Consider the following 19,258-nt stretch of genomic DNA (forward strand, 5'->3'; position numbering starts at 1 on the left):
ACATGTGTGAATACTCAAGAATGTGTGAACAGACTTTCTTTCGAAAAACGTCAAATGTCTCTTGAACTATTCAATAAGTTCACAAGGTTTACTGTCAAATTACAAACATTGAAGCTGCTATACATAATTATACATATGTAAGAATGTAGGTGTCCAGCGGCTATGCTGGCTAGGTCATGTTGTCCGAATGGATGGAAATACTCCAGCTCTGAAAGTATTCGACGCAGTCGCCGGGGGAAGCAGAGGAAGAGGAAGACCTCCACTCCGTTGGAAGGACCAGGTGGAGAAGGACCTGGCTACGTTTGGAATATCTAATTGGCGCCACGGAGCGAAAAGAAGAAACGACTGACGCGCTGTTGTTAACTGGTCTATAATCGCGTAAGCGGTGTCTACGCCAATTAAGAAGAATTATAATAATATTGGTGTATATATTTACCTCGCTTAACCACCGATGCACCTCAACCCCAATTGAGTTATTTCAATTTGTTTGTACTTGCGCTGTGAACTTTTTTTGCCGTGTAAGTTAAGCTGTAGAAAATAATAATAGGGAAGGCTATCGTTCATTTAACTATTTTCGTACAATTACATGTGTATTTTGAATTGCCAGTTCTGTGTTTATGACACAAAATAGTAATGTGGTATAGTTATATTAGATAAATGAATTTAAATACATGTGTACCTTAAAGTATCATTTGAATATACATACATACATATGTACATATGTACTAAGTACTTATCCAAAATTTTTGTCATATTATATTTTCAATCAACTTTAGAGCGTTGTCGCGAAATGATAGACTATCGAAATATAATCAGATTTAAAATTCAACTAATTATTAATTTTTAAATCTCAGAATAGGTAAACGAAAGCAAAAATGTAAACAAACAATTTGACAGAAGAATTACCGCTTTCACAATATTTTACTCTCACTCTCATACAAATATTTCTTGTTTAGCCAGAAAAGTTCACGAACAAAGCTTCGGAAAATCAACCCCAAAAAAGATGCTGCTCATCATGGTTTCGAGAGTGTTAAATTTGTTTTGTGCTTTTATTGATATTTCTGCTGGACCAAAGAAAAGGTAATATAACACAATTCTCTCATCTGTGGCCTTACGGTGAAATCAGTGGCTTCCGCTTGACAGCTCATTCCATTCACTCACATTAATACTCGTTTTATAAGTTTATTTTAACAGATTTACCCGGTGCTCTGTAGGTGGCGCCAAAAGCATGAATACAAATAGTTAGGTTCATGCGAATAAATTTTAGTACGACGTCGACAATCGAGAATAATGTTGCACACTGTTAGTTACTATTGCAGCAGCGACAAATTCTTACAAATTCTAAGTATACTCTCTACAAATTTATAATTATAAAGTGTTAGTGATTTGGGCTACTATTTAAGTGATAATAGAAACAATAACATTAAGGAAGTAGTATCCGAAAATATTTGATATACACTCTGTGTTTCTTCGTCTTCAGATGCACAGAATTCGGTAGCTGTATACAAATGTATGTGCATTAGTAAACACATTAACTAACAAAATATTTTCGCCAATAACCAAACGTCMATGTCTTGCCTGATAAGTTCGCTGAGGCAAAGAAAGTCACCAAACTTAATGTCTTTTTTTAAATAATATCCAGTACAATTGTCAGAATCATAACGTTCATAATTGATTGAATAAAATTTTTAGAAAGCTTTTAATAGCAGATTATCGAAACATATGTATATTGAATGATTATGTTTTTGGTATCATTGTAAAAAGTACATAAATCACTTAAATCAAAATTCGCAAGTTTCTAATTTACTTGTTCACACATCATAAAAATACTACATATTTCGAGATTTACTAGCACTTCCGCACAATCATTCAATTTATTATTTAATTTTATAAACTGGGTACATATGTATGTATATATGTACATATGTATATGCATACTTTGAATGTTCAACTGTAGTTATTGAAACGCATTATATCAATCCTACAGCTGATTGAAGCAACACACGATTTCGTTGCGCAATAAAAAATACAACATTTGTTTTCATGCAAATTTATTATTGAATTTATACACAAACTTTAATGGCCGTAGTGGTAGCTTATATCGGGTAAATGGAGACATTAAGTACTTTTCGGAAGCGTTAAAATTTTAAGGGTAATATTTCGTTAAAAATTTAAAATTTACCTTCCAGCTCAATTTTTATACATTTGCAACAGAGTATAATCGTTTTGTTCATCTAACGGATGTACATAGGTATCAACTGAAACTAATAGAGATAAATAAGTATAGCTTTATATAAATACTATATATGTATGTATGTACATTAGGGTGCTTGAAAAATTGTTTGAATTTTTTTCAACTCTTACCCCCTCCAATGTTAGTGATTGATAAAACAAAAATCCTCCCTCCAACCAGGCGCTGTAGTTTAACTGCATAGGGTCGCTATTTATTTTTTAGGTTCACATACATTTAATATATGAATTTTCGTTTTTTCATTCAAACTAAAATTTCACCACTGGATTCTCGTTTCTTAAAAATAACCATCACATGTGCAGAAAGTTCCCGCGAAAAAATTATTATTTTCAGATTTTTTTTAATTATTACTGAAAAAATTCTAAATTTCAAATCACTACATTTAATCGTTTAATTGAGATGATCAAACTTTGTTGCAGAAACTTTTAAAGTTTAAAGCTTTCTGAATTCAAACAAATTTTTTAAGCACCCTAATGTACATACATGCATGATTGTGATGACGACACGAGTTGAAATCCGGGGGACTATCTGTCTGTTCACAAGCTTGTCCCTCCGTGCAAGCTGTAATTCAATATATCTTTGATAAAACTTGGTACACATATTCCTTGATAAAAAAAAGTACGTGCGATAAATTTACCTTCGAGATGGTATAAGAAGTAAAAGTAGAAATTACATATTCCAAGACCCGCCCCATCGGTTTCAACAAAATTTGGTATGTGATTATGTGTTATTTTATGTTACAGTGTGAAAATGGACGAAATCGGACTACAGCTACGCCTACTTCCCAAATAACACAATCCAGTACACAAATCAAGAATGCATTAATATAACAAGATAAAACTTTGGACGAATAATGCGTTTAGAGTATGTCACTTTATAACTAAAAATTGGCAAAGTCCAAACAAAACTGTTCAAGTCCAAAATTTGTGGACTACAATATCTACAGTTGACTTTTGACCGAAAAATTGGTAATGTATGGATTAAAATTCAGAAAAACTCTTTGTTTTCTGATAATAGTATCTGTGTATGATGATATGTCTGAGTTGATACATAGCCCACATATACCTAATACAAAGATTTTAGAACTTCCAGGTCAGTTGAAAATTCTCCCTGAACCCCATGTAAGAAAAAAATTTAGTGATCAATGATTAGATAAAAAGCTTCTCAATTAGCCTTATTTAGCTGTGCCCAAAAAATAAGGTGACATTTGAATTTAAACTGCGCGCGTCGAAGGATTTGGAGAATTATTTTTTTTTTTGTGGGTTGGTAGTACTGTCAGTCACATTTATGTGAAATTTCATGGCAAAATATTCATTAGTATTTGAGATACGTGTCGTTTTGTGAGCTGCTAAAAGTGAGTTTTTCGTTTTTTGCGATGTCGAAATTTGCTGAGCAAAGAATTTGCATTACATGATCATTTCGCCAAATGCTCAACCCATATCGTTCTGCAACCACCGTATTCACCTGATCTGGCGCCGGGCGACTTCTGGCTGTTCACCAAGTTTAAGAGACCACTCCGGGGACACCGTTTTTAAACGATATTCAAGCCACAGCGAAGACGGAACTGAAGGCCTTCCCGGAAAGTAACTACAACCAGTGTTTCGAAGATTGGACAATCCGTTGGCATAATGTACTACATCTAGCGGGGATTACTTTGAAGGGGATGAAATTGATTCGGAAGAATAAATAAAGAATTTTCAAAATACATACCTTAAATATAATATAATCAAAATAAATACTGTAACCTTATTTTTTGGGCACAGTGCATTGGCTTCTGCAGATCTTCAGTTCTACTTTGTTTGTTATAGAAATTAATAAATTGTAAAAGTCGTTATGTAAAAACTTTAATTATTCACTTAAACGTTATTCGTAACAACTAAAACCTATCGAATTAAAAATACCTAAAGACACAGACAGAGTAAAATCATTATACATAGCACTAGCTTATTTTAAGCAAATTTGTTTGAGCTTAGCACGGTAATATTAAAAGAAAGAATAAATAAATTTATACATGTTTTTAATGATTCATATATGTACCATATGTACATATATAAACATACGTATATATGATATACATACATATTATACTCGTACGTACATATCGTACTTGTCCTTTGTTCTCTTAAAAACTTTCCATTGTGCACTCTCGTATATGTTTGAAGTGGTCGCCACTTATCCTTCATAATGCAATTGAACAACACCTGATTCCCTTACATATGTATATATTGATTAGTTAACATCCTCCATAAATGCATACATATGTGACAAAAAAAGTTTAAGTTTTTAGAATATGTAGATATTTGTACTTATTTTATAGACTTGAATTAAAAAAGTTAAACTGCGAAATCCGACGAAAGCCAGACTTCCGTTATTTTATAAAAGCTGAAAGTGTTTCTGTGTATACCACAAGTAAGAAGGAACAGCCTGGGTCTCTGTTATGGTTACTTAGGCAGATAACAGGAGGTAAGGATGTAAAATAGTACCTTAAATTCATTAAAATATAAAGTTAAAAAAACTGAAGGTGGAATATTACTTACCATATTATATTATATATATGAACATTTAATGATTAATTGTGGTATTCTCTGAGATTTAATCACCATCACTATTTTATTGAATTAATTTTGCGTATCGTCCCAAATTGGTGGTATACCAAGACCAGATGAGTTTCGGACTTAAGCCTTAAACTTAAACTGAGTCATAACTTAAGTCGATTTATTTGACGTACATTTTTTATATATATCTATCGAAAGTTTATACAAAAAAATTAAATGAAAGTTCTTCCATAATTTGGGATAAATATAGAACACAAATTTTAAAAATCTGCAATTTCGATCTGATATTTTCCAATTAGTAGCCTTCCAATTTTTGCAGTAACATTGGCGCTTATGAACCGATTTTAAAGCAGCTCGGTTTCGAATTGCTAAAAATAAAAAACAAATTTAATCCAAATATTCTCGGTTAACATATACATATGTATGTATGTACAAAAGACTAAATTCGTTTGCTTTTAAATAGAGAACGAACGCAACCACACTTTTTTAAGGCCCTAATACTTGTATGTTTATAAGCTGGATACTCGTATAAAAACTGATTGCATTCCATTGTAATGTTAAACAATTAAACGTTCATATTTTTTTTATTTTATTGTAACAAGTTTCTCAAATCTGGATACATAACTGATTTATAGAATATATGTACAAATGTATGTATATTTACATATATACATAAGTATGTATATAATTGGCAAATACTTTTCTGTTAGTTACTTAGCCGAACTTGCATGTATATATATATGTATGTATGTATGTCATGATAGTATCCGAAAACCACAAGTTTTATGCCGCCAGGCGGTAATTCGCCTTAACCACGACCTACCTAGTCAAAATCTATGTAAGCAATTTTATTTAGTAAAATATTTAATATTCAATATTTGTGTGTACGTTTGTTTATTGTTTGTACGATAAATTAAATAATTTTCACATTCTCTCTTTTCTCCATTGTAAGAGTTTACTCTGTTTTAAGCTTTACATATGTATGCACGTCTCTAAGTTTGTAATCGGCAATAAGACGTGTCGAAGCTGATTATATTTAATTTATATACTCCGTTAAATAATGCTTATGTACTTTTTATTTAGTACGCTTTTAAACGTCTACCAGGTAACACCATTAAGTGATCGTGGATGAATCGGGTAACGTGGGTCTGTAAATTATATCAATTATAACGAATTTCCATATACAGATTTCAATTTCCATTAATGTCATTGTAAGCCATTCGTTGCAGAATTTAATTGAGCCACTTAGTATATTATTTAATTAGATCCAATATCTTAGATCTAATTAATTAAGTTTAGTTTTGTTTGATGTTTGTACAATAACTTAAATAAAACAATTATAATTATGAACTATAATCTTGAATATCACACACATATTCGTAAAACAAATTTTAATAATTAACTATTTTTCTGAGGTGTTTCACCTTATATGTTTAAATACGAATATATATGTGCATACATATGAAGGGAAGTGCCGTTATGTGTATACATACATATGTAAGAATGAATACCGTAATAGATTGATGCATATCAAATCAGTAACTGACGTACATTTTGCTACATACATACATAAGTACCATATAACCGCAATAAACTCATTGTACACCTCTTTATACGAGAGAGGCTAAATCTAACGACTATCAAAGATATGCATACATACATATGTACATACTCTTCGCATTCAATATGTTTCTATATTGAGGGCTTATTTCATCGATAAGCTGTTGTACTTACTTATGTATTGAAATAATATGCTCATTTTATCGCTGTTAATTAAAATGTTTTGTTCAATATAGGCATTTTTTTTTCGACGAGACGAGTCGGTTGACTGTATGTCGGCCCATCTGTCCATGCAAGCTCTTACTTGAGCAAAAATTTAGATATCTTAATGATTCGTAAATAATAATTTATATATCCCCATATACCTAATAAAAAATTTTAAAATTTCCGATTGGCCTTATGAAGTATATATAAGTATATATATCAATATATAAGATACCTTAGCAAAATTTACTGAACGTATGTATAATAAGGGATATGTTTTAGTTTAACGCTGAAAATATGTGAAATTTTTTTTATACCACATAAATAATTTCCGTTATTCAAACCTTAAAATGAGTTATTAATGGTATAGGGCTGTACATGAATAATGTAAATCTAGACCTTGGTCTTACCCCCCATATTCGTAATATCATTAATTTCTATCTTCTAGCGTCTTGTACATCAATTCTTCTTCTTCTTAATTGGCGTAGACACCGCTTACGCGATTATAGCCGAGTTAACAACAGCGCGCCAATCGTTTCTTCTTTTCGCTACGTGGCGCCAATTAAATATTTCAAGTGAAGCCAGGTCCTTCTCCACTTGGTCCTTCCAAAGGAGTGGAGGTCTTCTTCTTCGTCGAATACTTTCAGAGCTAGAGTGTTTTCGTCCATCCGGACAACATGACCTAGCCAGCGTAGCCGCTGTCTTTTAATTCGCTGAACTATTTTAATGTCGTCGTATATCTCGTACAGCTCATCGTTCTATCGATTGCGATATTCGCCGTGGCCAACGCGCAAAGGACCATAAATCTTTCGAAGAACTTTTCGCTCGAAAACTTGCAACGTCGACTGCGACGCTGTTGTTGTCATCGTTCAAGCCTCTGCACCATATAGCAGGACGGGAATTATGAGTGACTTACAGGGTTTGGTTTTCGTTTGTTGTGGAGAGGACTTTGCTTCTCAATTGCCTAATCAGTCCGAAGTAGCACCTGTTCTCAAGAGTTATCCTGCGTTGGATTTCCTGGCTGACATTGTTGGTGGTATTTACGCTGGTTCCAAGATAGACGAAATTATCTACGACTTCAAAGTTATGACAGTCAAAAGTGACGTGAGAGCCTAGTCGCGAGTGCGACGACTGTTTGTTTGATGACAGGAGATATTTCTTGCCCTCGTTCACTGTCAGACCCATTTGTTTTGCTTCCTTGTCCAGTCTGAAGAAAGCAGAACTAACGGCGCGGGTGTTGATGCCAATATCATTATCATCGACATATGCCAGCAGCTGTGCACTCTTAAAGAAGATTGTACCTTCTCTATTTAGTTCTGCAGCTCGAATTATTTTCTCCAKAAGCAGGTTGAAGAAGTCGCACGATAGGGAGACGCCTTGTCTGAAACCTCGTTTGGTATCGAACGCCTCGGAGAGCACCTTCCCGATTCTGACGGAGCTTTTGGTGCTGCCCAACCTCAGCTTACACAGCCGTATAAGTTTAGCAGGGATACCAAATTCAGATATCGCGGCATAAAGGCAGTTCCTTTTCGTGCTGTCGAAAGCAGCTTTGAAATCGACGAAGAGGTGGTGAGTGTCGATTCTCCTTTCACGGGTCTTTTCCAAGATTTGGCGCATGGTGAATATMTGGTCGGTTGTTGATTTTCCGGGTCTGAAGCCACACTGATAAGGTCCAATCAGTTTGTTGACGGTGAGATTTAATCTTTCACACAATACGCTCGATAGAACCTTATATGCAATGTTGAGGAGACTTWTCCCACGGTAGTTGGCGCAGATTGTAGGATCTCCTTTTTTGTGGATTGGGTATAGTACACTTAAATTCCAATCGTTGGGCATGCTTTCGTCCGACTTGTTTAACCGTCTTCGATTGGGGAATCGGGTTCGCCTTCTCCTCGCTTCCCTTTTCAACTCTCGGTATCTATCCTATCCCGCACGTGTTGTGGTTGATCGTAACGTTGCGAGGTAGGCTGCCTGTTTTCTCTCCGCTGCGACACGGCACTCCTCGTCGTACCAGCTGTTCTTTTGCTGGTTCCGAAAACCAATGGCTTCGGTTGCAGCTGTACGTAAAGAGCTTGAAATGCCGTCCCACAGTTCCCTTATACCGAGTTGTTGACGAGTGCTCTGAGAGAGCGGAGTGCAAGCCGAGTAGAAAATCGTTCGGCTGTCTGTTGTGATTGCAGCTTCTCGACGTCGAACCTTACTTGTGTTTGATGGCGTTCGTTTTTTGCTGCACAGAGGAGGGTGCGAATCTTGGCTGCAATAAGATAGTGGTCCGAGTCGATGTTAGGACCTCGGAGCGCACGCACGTCTAAAACACTGGAGACGTGTCTTCCGTCTATCACAACATGATCGATCTGGTTGGTGGTTTTTCGATCCAGAKACAGCCAGGTAGCTTGATGTATCTTCTTATGCTGGAATCTAGTACTACAGATGACCATATTTAGTGGCAAAGATACCTTCTTTGTTCACTCTGGCGTTAAAGTCGCCATAAGTGCGTTCCAAGCACTCATAAAAGGCATCTTTGGTCACACAGTCCTTCTCTTCCGTCGGGGCGTGGGCGCAAATCAGCGATATGTTGAAGAACCTCGCTTTGATGCGGATTGTGGCTAGACGTTCATTCACCGGAGTGAATGATAGTATTCGGCGATGGAGTCTCCCTCCCACCACAAATCCCACACCAAACTTGCGCTCCTTTATATGGCCGCTGTAGTAAATGCCACAAGGACCTACTCGTCTCTGCCCTTGTCCCGTCCATCGCATTTCTTGGACGGCGGTGATGTCAGCCTTTATTTTCACGAGGACATCAACCAGCTGGGCAGCGGCACCTTCCCAATTAAGGCCCCGGATATTCCAGGTGCATGCCCTCAAATCATAGTCCTTAATTCGTTTGCCATGGTCGTCATTAACAGGGGGGTCACTCATCCGATGCTTGTTGTTTCTTCTCATTGGGCGTGGTTTTTTTACGTGGCGGGTCCCAAACCCAGTGAACAACCCTATGTAGGGGATACTTCGCCGTCTCACTTTAGCTCGCCTTCAAACGGATGTTCTTAAGCTACCCAGAGGATACTTGGTCAAAGACCGGAAGTCGTGAGCTGCTTGAGTCATATGTTAAATAATAATTTCTAGCCACTCCCAAGTGAATGGCGATCAGAGAACTTTCCTCACTTGCGTTAACTTCTACACATGACTCCATCCTCCTTGTACATCAATTAAATATATAAAATTTATTCTCTTGTCATTGGTTTATGTCAGATATATCTCATTTGAGGCTATAATTTCTTCATTGATTTTTTAATATGAATTTTTGCCAACACTTGAATGTCCTGATTTTAATCCTTGCAAAATGTAGAAGCATAAAATGCTCGGTTATACCCGAACTTGGCCCTTTAATTACTTGTTTTATTTCTTATTTTGAACACATATTTATGTTTAGAAATGTATTTTCATACTTTTTCAACATGTTGCTACAGAGTATAATAGTTTTGTTCACTTAACGGCTGTACGCATCACCTAAAACCAATCGAGATAGATATAGGGTTATATCAGGATGATAAGACGAGTTGAAATATAAATGACCTAGTCCCCATATAACTAATATCAGGATTTTCGAGAAACCGGCTGACTTTACACCTAAAATGCAAAATAACGTATCATCAAAAGAATTTGAAATTGAGGATTACGTAATTAATTAATTACGATCATAATATGACATTTATCCAACATTTTCCGGTTCTGCGCTCAAATATAAACCAGTTTTAACCAATATTAAAATTGTTTTTCACTCTTGTTCCATTTTATTTCGTCTTTCGTTCATGCCTCTCTAAATTTTCGAAAATGTTCTTTCGTTACTTTGCATTTTAGGTGACAATATGTATAATGATTTTCGTTTTTATAAGTATAATATACCTTACGCCGAATATGTCGGTCAGGGTATGAGTTACATCGAACTACATTTTTCGCGAATTTTTCTAGGGACCGAAGAAATAATATGAAATATCAAGGTTTTTCTCTTATCGAGGTTACGACTTATCGAAGTTTCACTGTGTATACAACCCAAGCTTTCATTAATGCAAATTGCAAGAGTTCCTTACTTGTTCATTAATTGTTTTTACTTTTCCAATAATTGAGTTATAAACTAACATCAGTTCAGTAGTTTAGGAGTTTACCCCGGATAAACTGTCCCTTTGTAATTTTATGTATATAATATTTTTAATTTCTTTGCTTTTGCATATCAATCATACTCGTTTTGTTCCAAATGCATGCATGTTCATTCAAATGTTTACTAACATTTCAATTTCAATTTAAATTGCAGTTCAGGAGAGTAATTACATTTATTGTTATTACTTACATATACATATTGGTATTGTACTCTTGACACTGTGTATGAACTCTTTTCTACAATATAAATGCATCTTAACATAGTTCCTTAGTAAGTTTTGCCACAGAAAATTTGATGTACATTATAAATTACGACAATTAACATGTAATGAAGGGCTAATTAACTGCATATGAATTCAACGATGATATCCAATCATACTTGGTATATTATCTCCTTATAATTTTGATAATAGACACTCTTAGCTTTCTTACTATATTATTTTATATCCTAATAATTAAAATATTAAATAAGTCTAATTAACAAAAATCACTATATTCATCATACCAGTGTTGAAGGAGGGTATAAAATATAACATCCCAAACTTTGCACATTCAAACAAGGACTCTTTTGTCGCACTATTCGGTTTTTGTAGACGAGCGTTTCGCTCGTTTCGCTCATGTGAACGCAATTAGCGATACAAAAAGAGAATTTGCCACAATGAGTGACAATAGAATCAATGTGTAAACCCAGTCTTTGGGCGACAAAAGTCCTCATGCGTAAACTTAGCCTTATGTTCATTCAGAATACGGTCCAGTATGTGCAACAATCAAATCTGAAAAAATATCTGACGTGTATGTACGTGTATAATTTCGCGTTACTAAAGAATTGTTTGCGAGGGTTCAGTAGTACATAATCATAAAGTGGCGTGATCTCTCATATGCAAAATTATAGTTCTAAATTGCATTTCAAAGTCTATATATGTAGATATTTACATACATACACTTAATCATGTCAAGGCTCATGGCACAAATTTCATTTGCAATCCAATTCAATTATATTACGAATTTCGGAACAAATTTCACATTCAAATAAATTTTTTTTCATTTCAGCCAGAATTTATTCAAATATTTTTTCTTTTAACCTCACGAAGATTGAAATGATTTGAATGCAAGGGCATAACTAAAAGTAGGAGAAAGAGTGAAAACATATCTTGGAATACCACCGACCAACGTTTAACCGTCCTTTCTTCAACAATCAATAAATGTTAAGCATAAGGGAACCATTGTTTAATAACAACAAAAATCAGTTAAATACATATCAAGTGTAAAACGTATCGAAACTAAAATGACCACAAATCAAACAGATTTGCATCTGAAAAAATTTTCTGGAAGCAAACATTCGGATACAGGAAATGTGGAAGGTAATTTATAATAAGGTAATTTATAATATCAATTTGGAATTACCAAGAACCTAATTGATCAAAAAGCAACAAAATATTACCAAAAGGAGAGTATAGCATATGGCGTAATGGTAACTATATGGAGATAATGATTATACTATATATATACTAGTACTATACTAGTATACTATACCAATCTAATAAATTATTGTGCTTCAAATCAATAATTTAATAGATTACATTCTGACGGGAGTGATGAGCTAATATTTTTTTTTTACGCGGAGGTTACTCGATTAAAAAATAATACACTCACTTTTCTACTACCATACATATTTTCGAACTTGAACGCCGTTTTTCCAGTCAACTTGACGGTCAAGTTATGTAAACGAGCCAATCACAAAGTTTTGCAAACAATTGTCATACAATTGTCGAGAATACGAATATGTATTTCATTATTTCGATTGAGTGATCAACTTGAAGGTAAGTTGTTGATCATATAACTACAACGTTAACAAACATTTGAAGAAGCAGATTGTTAAACCAGTTTTAAGACCAACTCGCCTGCTTTTAAATTATAAAGGGAAACCGAAAATAAGGAATCTGAGATTCAAAAAGGTAATGAAATTCCCGATGAGTTGGCAACCAGAACCGTCTTTAAAAGAGTATCAAACCTAGAATTTATCCCTAATATGCTCGTGCTTTTTGAATGCAAAACTATCCCTGTTGAATTGATTTTTAGCAAAAAGGATGTTACACAAATCGATCTAAAAGTTCATAGATAGTCAAGGTTACTCAGGGTCATTTGCCACGCAATAACATCACTTAGGAGTCGTTAAAGTATTCCGTGACGCTTTTTTGGGGGGAGGAAGCTCGGTATAATTGGCATTCATTTAATGCTGGCTCACGTTCATTAAAAAGGCCCATACACGACACACATGTGCGTTCGATCGGGTGTGTGCTCATGCGGTTTACTCGTGTATGGGCTTGTGCGTGTACTGAACCATGTTCGCGAAAATGTTTGATTTTTTTCGATCGGTGTGCGCATATGTGTGTCGTGTATGCCCGCCCACTTTAAGCTAAAGCTTTGTTGTTAGTTCAGTTGAAAAATAGTTTTTTTATGTTAAAGTATTTTTTGTCATACTGAGAAGTGTCTGGTGGTAACTTATTCGAGAGTTAAATTTTTTTCGGCTCCCTGGCCCTAGAGTAGCAAAAATATCGTCCATTCTGACTACTTTGAAGGCACTACTATGCTTTTTGAAGGAAATAATAAAGTTATTAAGAATTAAAGCAACAATTAATATCTTTAAACTTTTACTTATAGCGTATATTTATAAGTATGAAAGCGGTATAATATTAATACTAAATTAGAAATATAAATCAGAGATATATTTTTTTTTTATATGTACTGCATACATATATTTTTAATTCTTTAGTTGCAGAGATCAAACTTTATAAACGTCGATGGGTCGTTTTATTCCTGTTTGTGTTTTACTCGGGTGCAAATGCGGCTCAATGGATCCAATACAGTATTATCAACAATATTATTGTCAAGTAAGTTTTCTTTTGTATACGGTATATATTGTATATGAAATGGGGTTTTAATGTTCTACAATTTGAATTAATCGCTCATTCAATTAACACGAATTTTAAAAACATTTGCTTATTGATTAAACACACATATGTATACAAACCTCCCAAAAATGGCTAAAATTACGAATTATGGAAATAAAATTCATCTTATGTTATTGAAATGTAATTATTACATACCATGGCATTTGATGAACAATCTTGGAAAACATACGGCTACGATTTGTAACGCTTAATATTGTATACATACTGCTGTTAACTTATTATTATATTTTCAGATATTATAGCATTAACGATAAGTGGGTAGATTGGACTTCAATGATATATATGATAGTTTATATACCTCTAATTTTTCCGGGAAGTTGGTTTCTTGATAAAATGGTAAGAGGAAATGAAACAGAAATAGAAAAATATATTTTTTATTTGGTTGAAGCACATATCACACTTCAGAAAAGAACAAATAAACAGCCATTAGTAACATATTCAAAAGTAACTGTGAAAAACTAATATAGTTTCATCTAATCTATCTATCTATCTAATTTTTTATTCAAAATTGAGTTTAGTTCCAACGTTAGACAATTTCATGTATACCTTGAGTTTCTGCGAAACCTAAAACACAAAACTGATATACTGCTGTTAAATAATGCAATGGTTTCAACAATTTTTTTTATATGAAATATTAACGCAAAATTTAACCAAAAACTGCAAAATTGATACAGTTTAAAATTATTCTAAAATATGAAATAATATAAAAATAATAATTTCCTAACCTTGTTTTATTTTGCGTATACAAAATCTACACAGGTGTTCTTTGAATATCCGGTTAAATTTACTCAACTTGCTTTTGCTAATTGAATAAAAAGTTTGTTTGTTGTAATGTTAATAAAAAAATATATTAAACATTATAGTTAAATTAGGAATTTGGTTTTTGGCTAAAAACCCGCCTTTTTAATGAATGAGTCATTCTTACGGCACACATCTTTAATTTTTAATCTCGTATCATAATATCTTATCTTTCACACACACAAAATGCACGTATGTATATGATGCGTACAAGAGAGTTTGAGAATTGTGAAAATATAATTTCCCAATAACGAGCAAAAAAAAAAAAAACGTATTTGTACTTATCTAACTTCTTACTTTCAGGGTCTGCGGATAACAGCATTGGTCGGCATTGTTGGCACATGTATTGGCTCATGGATTAAAGTATTTTCTGTACAACCGGATCTCTTTTATGTCACATTTATTGGTCAGACTATGGTCGCGCTAGCCCAGGTTTGTATTAACATAACATAACAAAATATTATATTCATACGTAATTTGTTACATTTATTGACATAATCAAGATTTTTGAGATTATAGATATTCTTTGCTAAGACAACTATTATTACACCATTTGTATATTCTTGCAACATGTTGCTATACATTAAAATAGTTTTGTTCACCTCACAGTTGTATCTATCACCTAAAATTAAGCGAGATGGATATAGGGTGATATATATATACAAGTATACGTGATTAGGATGACGAGACGAGTTGAAATCCGTGTGACTGTCTGTTGAGAAATCTTGAAACTTCATACGCGCGTTGATCGGCGTATTCGGACCATTGTCACGCAAACAATAAGCCATTAACCGAAACCCTATATTTTATTTGGCACAGGAAATCCCTGTAGCAAAGGATACCTGTGATCAAAAAATTTTGAAAAATTGGGCGTGGCCACGCTCTCTAATAAGTTTAATATACATATATTCTTAGGACTCTTGCCGACAATGTAAAAATGGATGAAATCGGAAGATAACCTTGTTCAGTCCATATATAAAGGCATTGTTAAAAACTACTTAAAACGCGATAAATAATACGCCCGAGACAATAGATTTTATCTGCGAGATGGTATAAAAGGCCATTAGGAGCCATGGGCATAATCGGACTACAGCCACGTTTACTTCCTATACAACATAATGTTAAATTCCATCTGATTCTTTCCTTTCAAGTGTAGAAATCAAAAAGCGTATTTTTGTTAAAACGGATAAAATCGGGAGAAAACTCGCCCTAGACCCTATATAACTAAAAAAGCATGAAACGCTGGGTAATACACGAACTTAGCCCTTCCTTACTTGCTACTATTATTTTCCAAGCTAAAATGTGATCTTTTAAATTTTATTTAAAGGTATGCATATTGTCATTACCAGCACGCATCGCCGCCGTTTGGTTTGGGCCCCATCAAGTATCATCAGCGTGTAGTGTGGGAGTATTTGGCAATCAAGTAAGTATTTACATATCTAATTCAATTATGACATAATGAGTACATTTAACTTATTTCATAACGAATACTGCAGTTTTAGTTGCGGAAGTGGTAGTGTAAAGTTGTAGGAAATAAATATGCAAAACTGATTATTGCAAGTATGTTTCAAAACAGAAATGAAAGCTACTACACAGCTATACAAAATCCCTGGATATCTTAGAAAATTACCCTTTTAAATGTCCAGATTACTACCTTATTCATGAAAGTGTTGAATATGCTCTTGATCTAAAGATAATTGCATATTTATTATTTTGATAATTATTGGCTTGTTAATTATAAAAATATGCTAACAATTATGCGGAAAAAATAAAACGAAGAATCTAGAAATACAGTCTCCGAATTACCTGACACTCCTACGTCACAGTACGAAAATGGGAGAAATTGGACTAAAACCACACAAGCCTCCAATTAAAGACTTTCGAACTTAAAGTTGACCTTATACCACGCATATAAGTATGTACATACATATGTATATCCAATATGTGAGTTGTTTTAAAGAAATTGAGAGAGAGAGAGCTGCCTCCTAATAACAGTGTATCTTCGTGCCTGAAATATATAAAATCGAGAGAAAGCTTGCCTTAGTCCTTATATAACATATATACCGGATTTTGAAACGTTCCGCTTAACCGACACGAGAACAAAATACAATCGACGATGAATTTCCCGATAATGAGTAGTAAAGCGTTAAGTTATTGGAATTAGAAATAAAGATAAGTTTATAGCCATTAAATTGGGACTATTATTTAACAATCCAGTGATCGAACTCAAGACAGTTACAAAGTAGACGATTTATCCAGAAATTCGTTACAAAGCGTGTATGGGAGTTACCTTAAAAACCCCGACTTTGATCTTTCCAAATTGCAAAAGCATGAAATGTTCTGTTAAACCCGAACTTAGCCCTTCCTTACTTGCTATTTGAGTATTTGTACATATAACCTCACTTCAAAGCAGAACTCAAAAATATAAGCTTCAAAAAAATTCGATATAAAAAATTTAAAAAAATTAAAATAATCTAATAAATATGGCAGGATCGCCAGGAGGATGGAGTCATGTGTAGATGTTCACGCAAGCGAGGAAAGTTTTCTGATCGCCATTCACTTGGGAGTGGCCAGAAACGATTCTTTTACATATGACTCAAGCAGCTCACGACATCCGGTCCTTGACCAAGTATCCTCTGGGTAGCTTAAGAACATCCGTTTGAAGGCGAGTTAAAGTGAGAATTCGAAACATTCCATGCATAGGGTTGTGCACTGGGTATGGGACCCGCCACGTAAAAAAACACCCCAATGAAAACGCAATAACAGCCTCGGATCAGAGACCCCACTTTTGATGACGACCATGGCAAACGAAATAAGAACTACGAATTGAGGGCATGCACCTGGAATGTCCGGGGCCTTAATTGAGAAGGTGCCGCTGCCCAGCTGGTTGATGTCCTCGTAAAAATAAAGGGTGACATCACCGCCGTCCAAGAAATGCGATGGACGGGATAAGGACAGAGACGAGTAGGTCCTTGTGGCATTTACTACAGTGGCGCAAGTTTGGTGTGGGATTCGTGGTGGTAGAGAGACTCCGTCGCCGAGTACTATCATTCACCCCGGTGAATGAACGTCTAGCCACAATCCGCATCAAAGCGAGGTTCCTCAACATATCGCTTATTTGCGCCCACGCCCCGACGGAAGAGAAGGACGATGTGACTAAAGATGCCTTTTATGAGTGCTTGGAAAGAACTTATGAGAGCTGCCGCCGCCCCGACTTGGCGACTTTAACGCCACGGTGGGCAAAGAAGGTATCTTTGGCACTACGGTCGGTAAATGCAGCCTCCACGAGGAAACATCCCCAAATGGGTTGAGGTTGATCGACTTCGCCGGGGCCCGAAATATGGTTATCTGTAGTACTAGATTCCAGCATAAGAAGATACATCAAGCTACMTGGCTGTATCTGGATCGAAAAACCACCAACCAGATCGATCATGTTGTGATAGACGGAAGACACGTCTCTAGTGTTTTAGATGTGCGTGCGCTCCGAGGTCCTAACATCGACTCGGACCACTATCTTGTTGCAGCCAAGATTCGCACGCGCCTCTGTGCAGCAAAAAAACGCACGCCATCAAACACAAGGAACGTTCGACGTCGAGAAGCTGCAGTTACAACAGACAGTCGAACGATTTTCTACTCGGCTTGCACTCCTGCTCTCTGAGAGCACTCGTCAACAACTCGGTATAAGGGAACTGTGGGACGGCATTTGAAACTCCTTACGTACAGCTGCAACTGAAACCATTGGTTTTCGGTACAAAAGAACAGCTGGTACGACGAGGAGTGCCGTGTTGCAGCGGAGAGAAAAAAGCTGCCTACCTCGCAACGTTACGATCGACCACAACACGTGCGGGATGGGATATATCCCGAGAGTTGAAGAGGGAAGCGAGACGCATTTGCAGACAGAAAAAGAAAGAGGCCAAAATGGGTGACTACGAAGAGCTTGATAAGCTGGCCGACAGGGGTAATGCTCAAAAATTCTATGAAAAAATGCGACGGCTTACAGAAGGTTTCAAGACTCTTGTAGATACTCTTGTAGAACCCCCAAAGGTGATCTAGTCACCCATGCACCAGAGCATACTTAAATTATGGAAGGAACACTTCTCCAGCCTGCCGAATGGCAGCGAACGCACAACGCCAGGAGAAGGCGAACCCGATTCCCCAATCGATGACGATGGAGCAGACGTTCCATTGTCCGACCAGGAAGAAGTTCGAATAGCAATTACCCGCCTGAAGAACAACAAAGCAGTGTGGGCCGATGGATTGCCGGCCGAGCTATTCAAACACGGCGGCGAAGAACAGATAAGGAGCATGCATCAGCTTCTTTGTAAAATATGGTCGAAATCATGCCCAACGATTGGAATTTAAGTGTGCTATGCCCAATCCTCAAAAAAGGGGACCCCACAATCTGCGCCAACTACCGCGTGATAAGCCTCCTCAATATCGCATATAAGGTTCTATCGAGCGTATCAGTGTGGCTTCAGACCGGGAAAATCAACAACCGACCAGATATTCACCATGCGCCAAATCTTGGAAAAGATCGGTGAAAGGAGAATCGACACTCACCACCTCTTCGTCCGTTTCAAAGCTGCTTTCGACAGGAAAAAGGAGCTGCCTCTATGCCGCGATGTCTGAATTTGGTATCCCTGCAAAACTTATACGGCTGTGTAAGCTGATGTTGACCAGCACCAAAAGCTCAGTCAAAATCGGCAATGACCTCTCCGAGCCGTTCTATACCAAACGAGGTGTTATTCCTTATCGTGCGA

General features: G+C 35.8%; 1 protein-coding gene across 8 annotated transcripts in view; it reads left to right on the forward strand.

Annotated features, from left to right (window-relative positions):
- The first annotated feature begins 1,275 nt into the window (after window positions 1-1,275).
- LOC108972053 (feline leukemia virus subgroup C receptor-related protein 2) overlaps window positions 1,276-19,258 on the forward strand; it is a 28,077-nt gene continuing 10,094 nt past the window's right edge. The window contains exons 1-7 of one of the 8 annotated variants that reach the window (XM_018938493.1): window positions 1,413-1,510; window positions 4,569-4,714; window positions 11,779-12,089; window positions 13,502-13,619; window positions 13,934-14,036; window positions 14,802-14,930; window positions 15,826-15,921. In XM_018938493.1, coding sequence (XP_018794038.1) covers window positions 12,014-12,089; window positions 13,502-13,619; window positions 13,934-14,036; window positions 14,802-14,930; window positions 15,826-15,921 — 522 coding nt within the window. In that variant the 5' untranslated portion in view covers window positions 1,413-1,510; window positions 4,569-4,714; window positions 11,779-12,013. Of the gene's footprint in view, window positions 1,378-1,411; window positions 1,511-4,568; window positions 4,715-5,880; window positions 5,953-11,778; window positions 12,090-13,501; window positions 13,620-13,933; window positions 14,037-14,801; window positions 14,931-15,825; window positions 15,922-19,258 lie in introns of those variants that run through there. The other 7 variants (XM_018938495.1, XM_018938496.1, XM_018938494.1 and 4 more) reach the window with 7 other exon arrangements.

Source organism: Bactrocera latifrons, unplaced genomic scaffold (genome assembly GCF_001853355.1).
Source record: "Bactrocera latifrons isolate USDA-ARS-PBARC rearing strain unplaced genomic scaffold, ASM185335v1 scaffold_373, whole genome shotgun sequence".
Taxonomy (NCBI): domain Eukaryota; kingdom Metazoa; phylum Arthropoda; class Insecta; order Diptera; family Tephritidae; genus Bactrocera; species Bactrocera latifrons.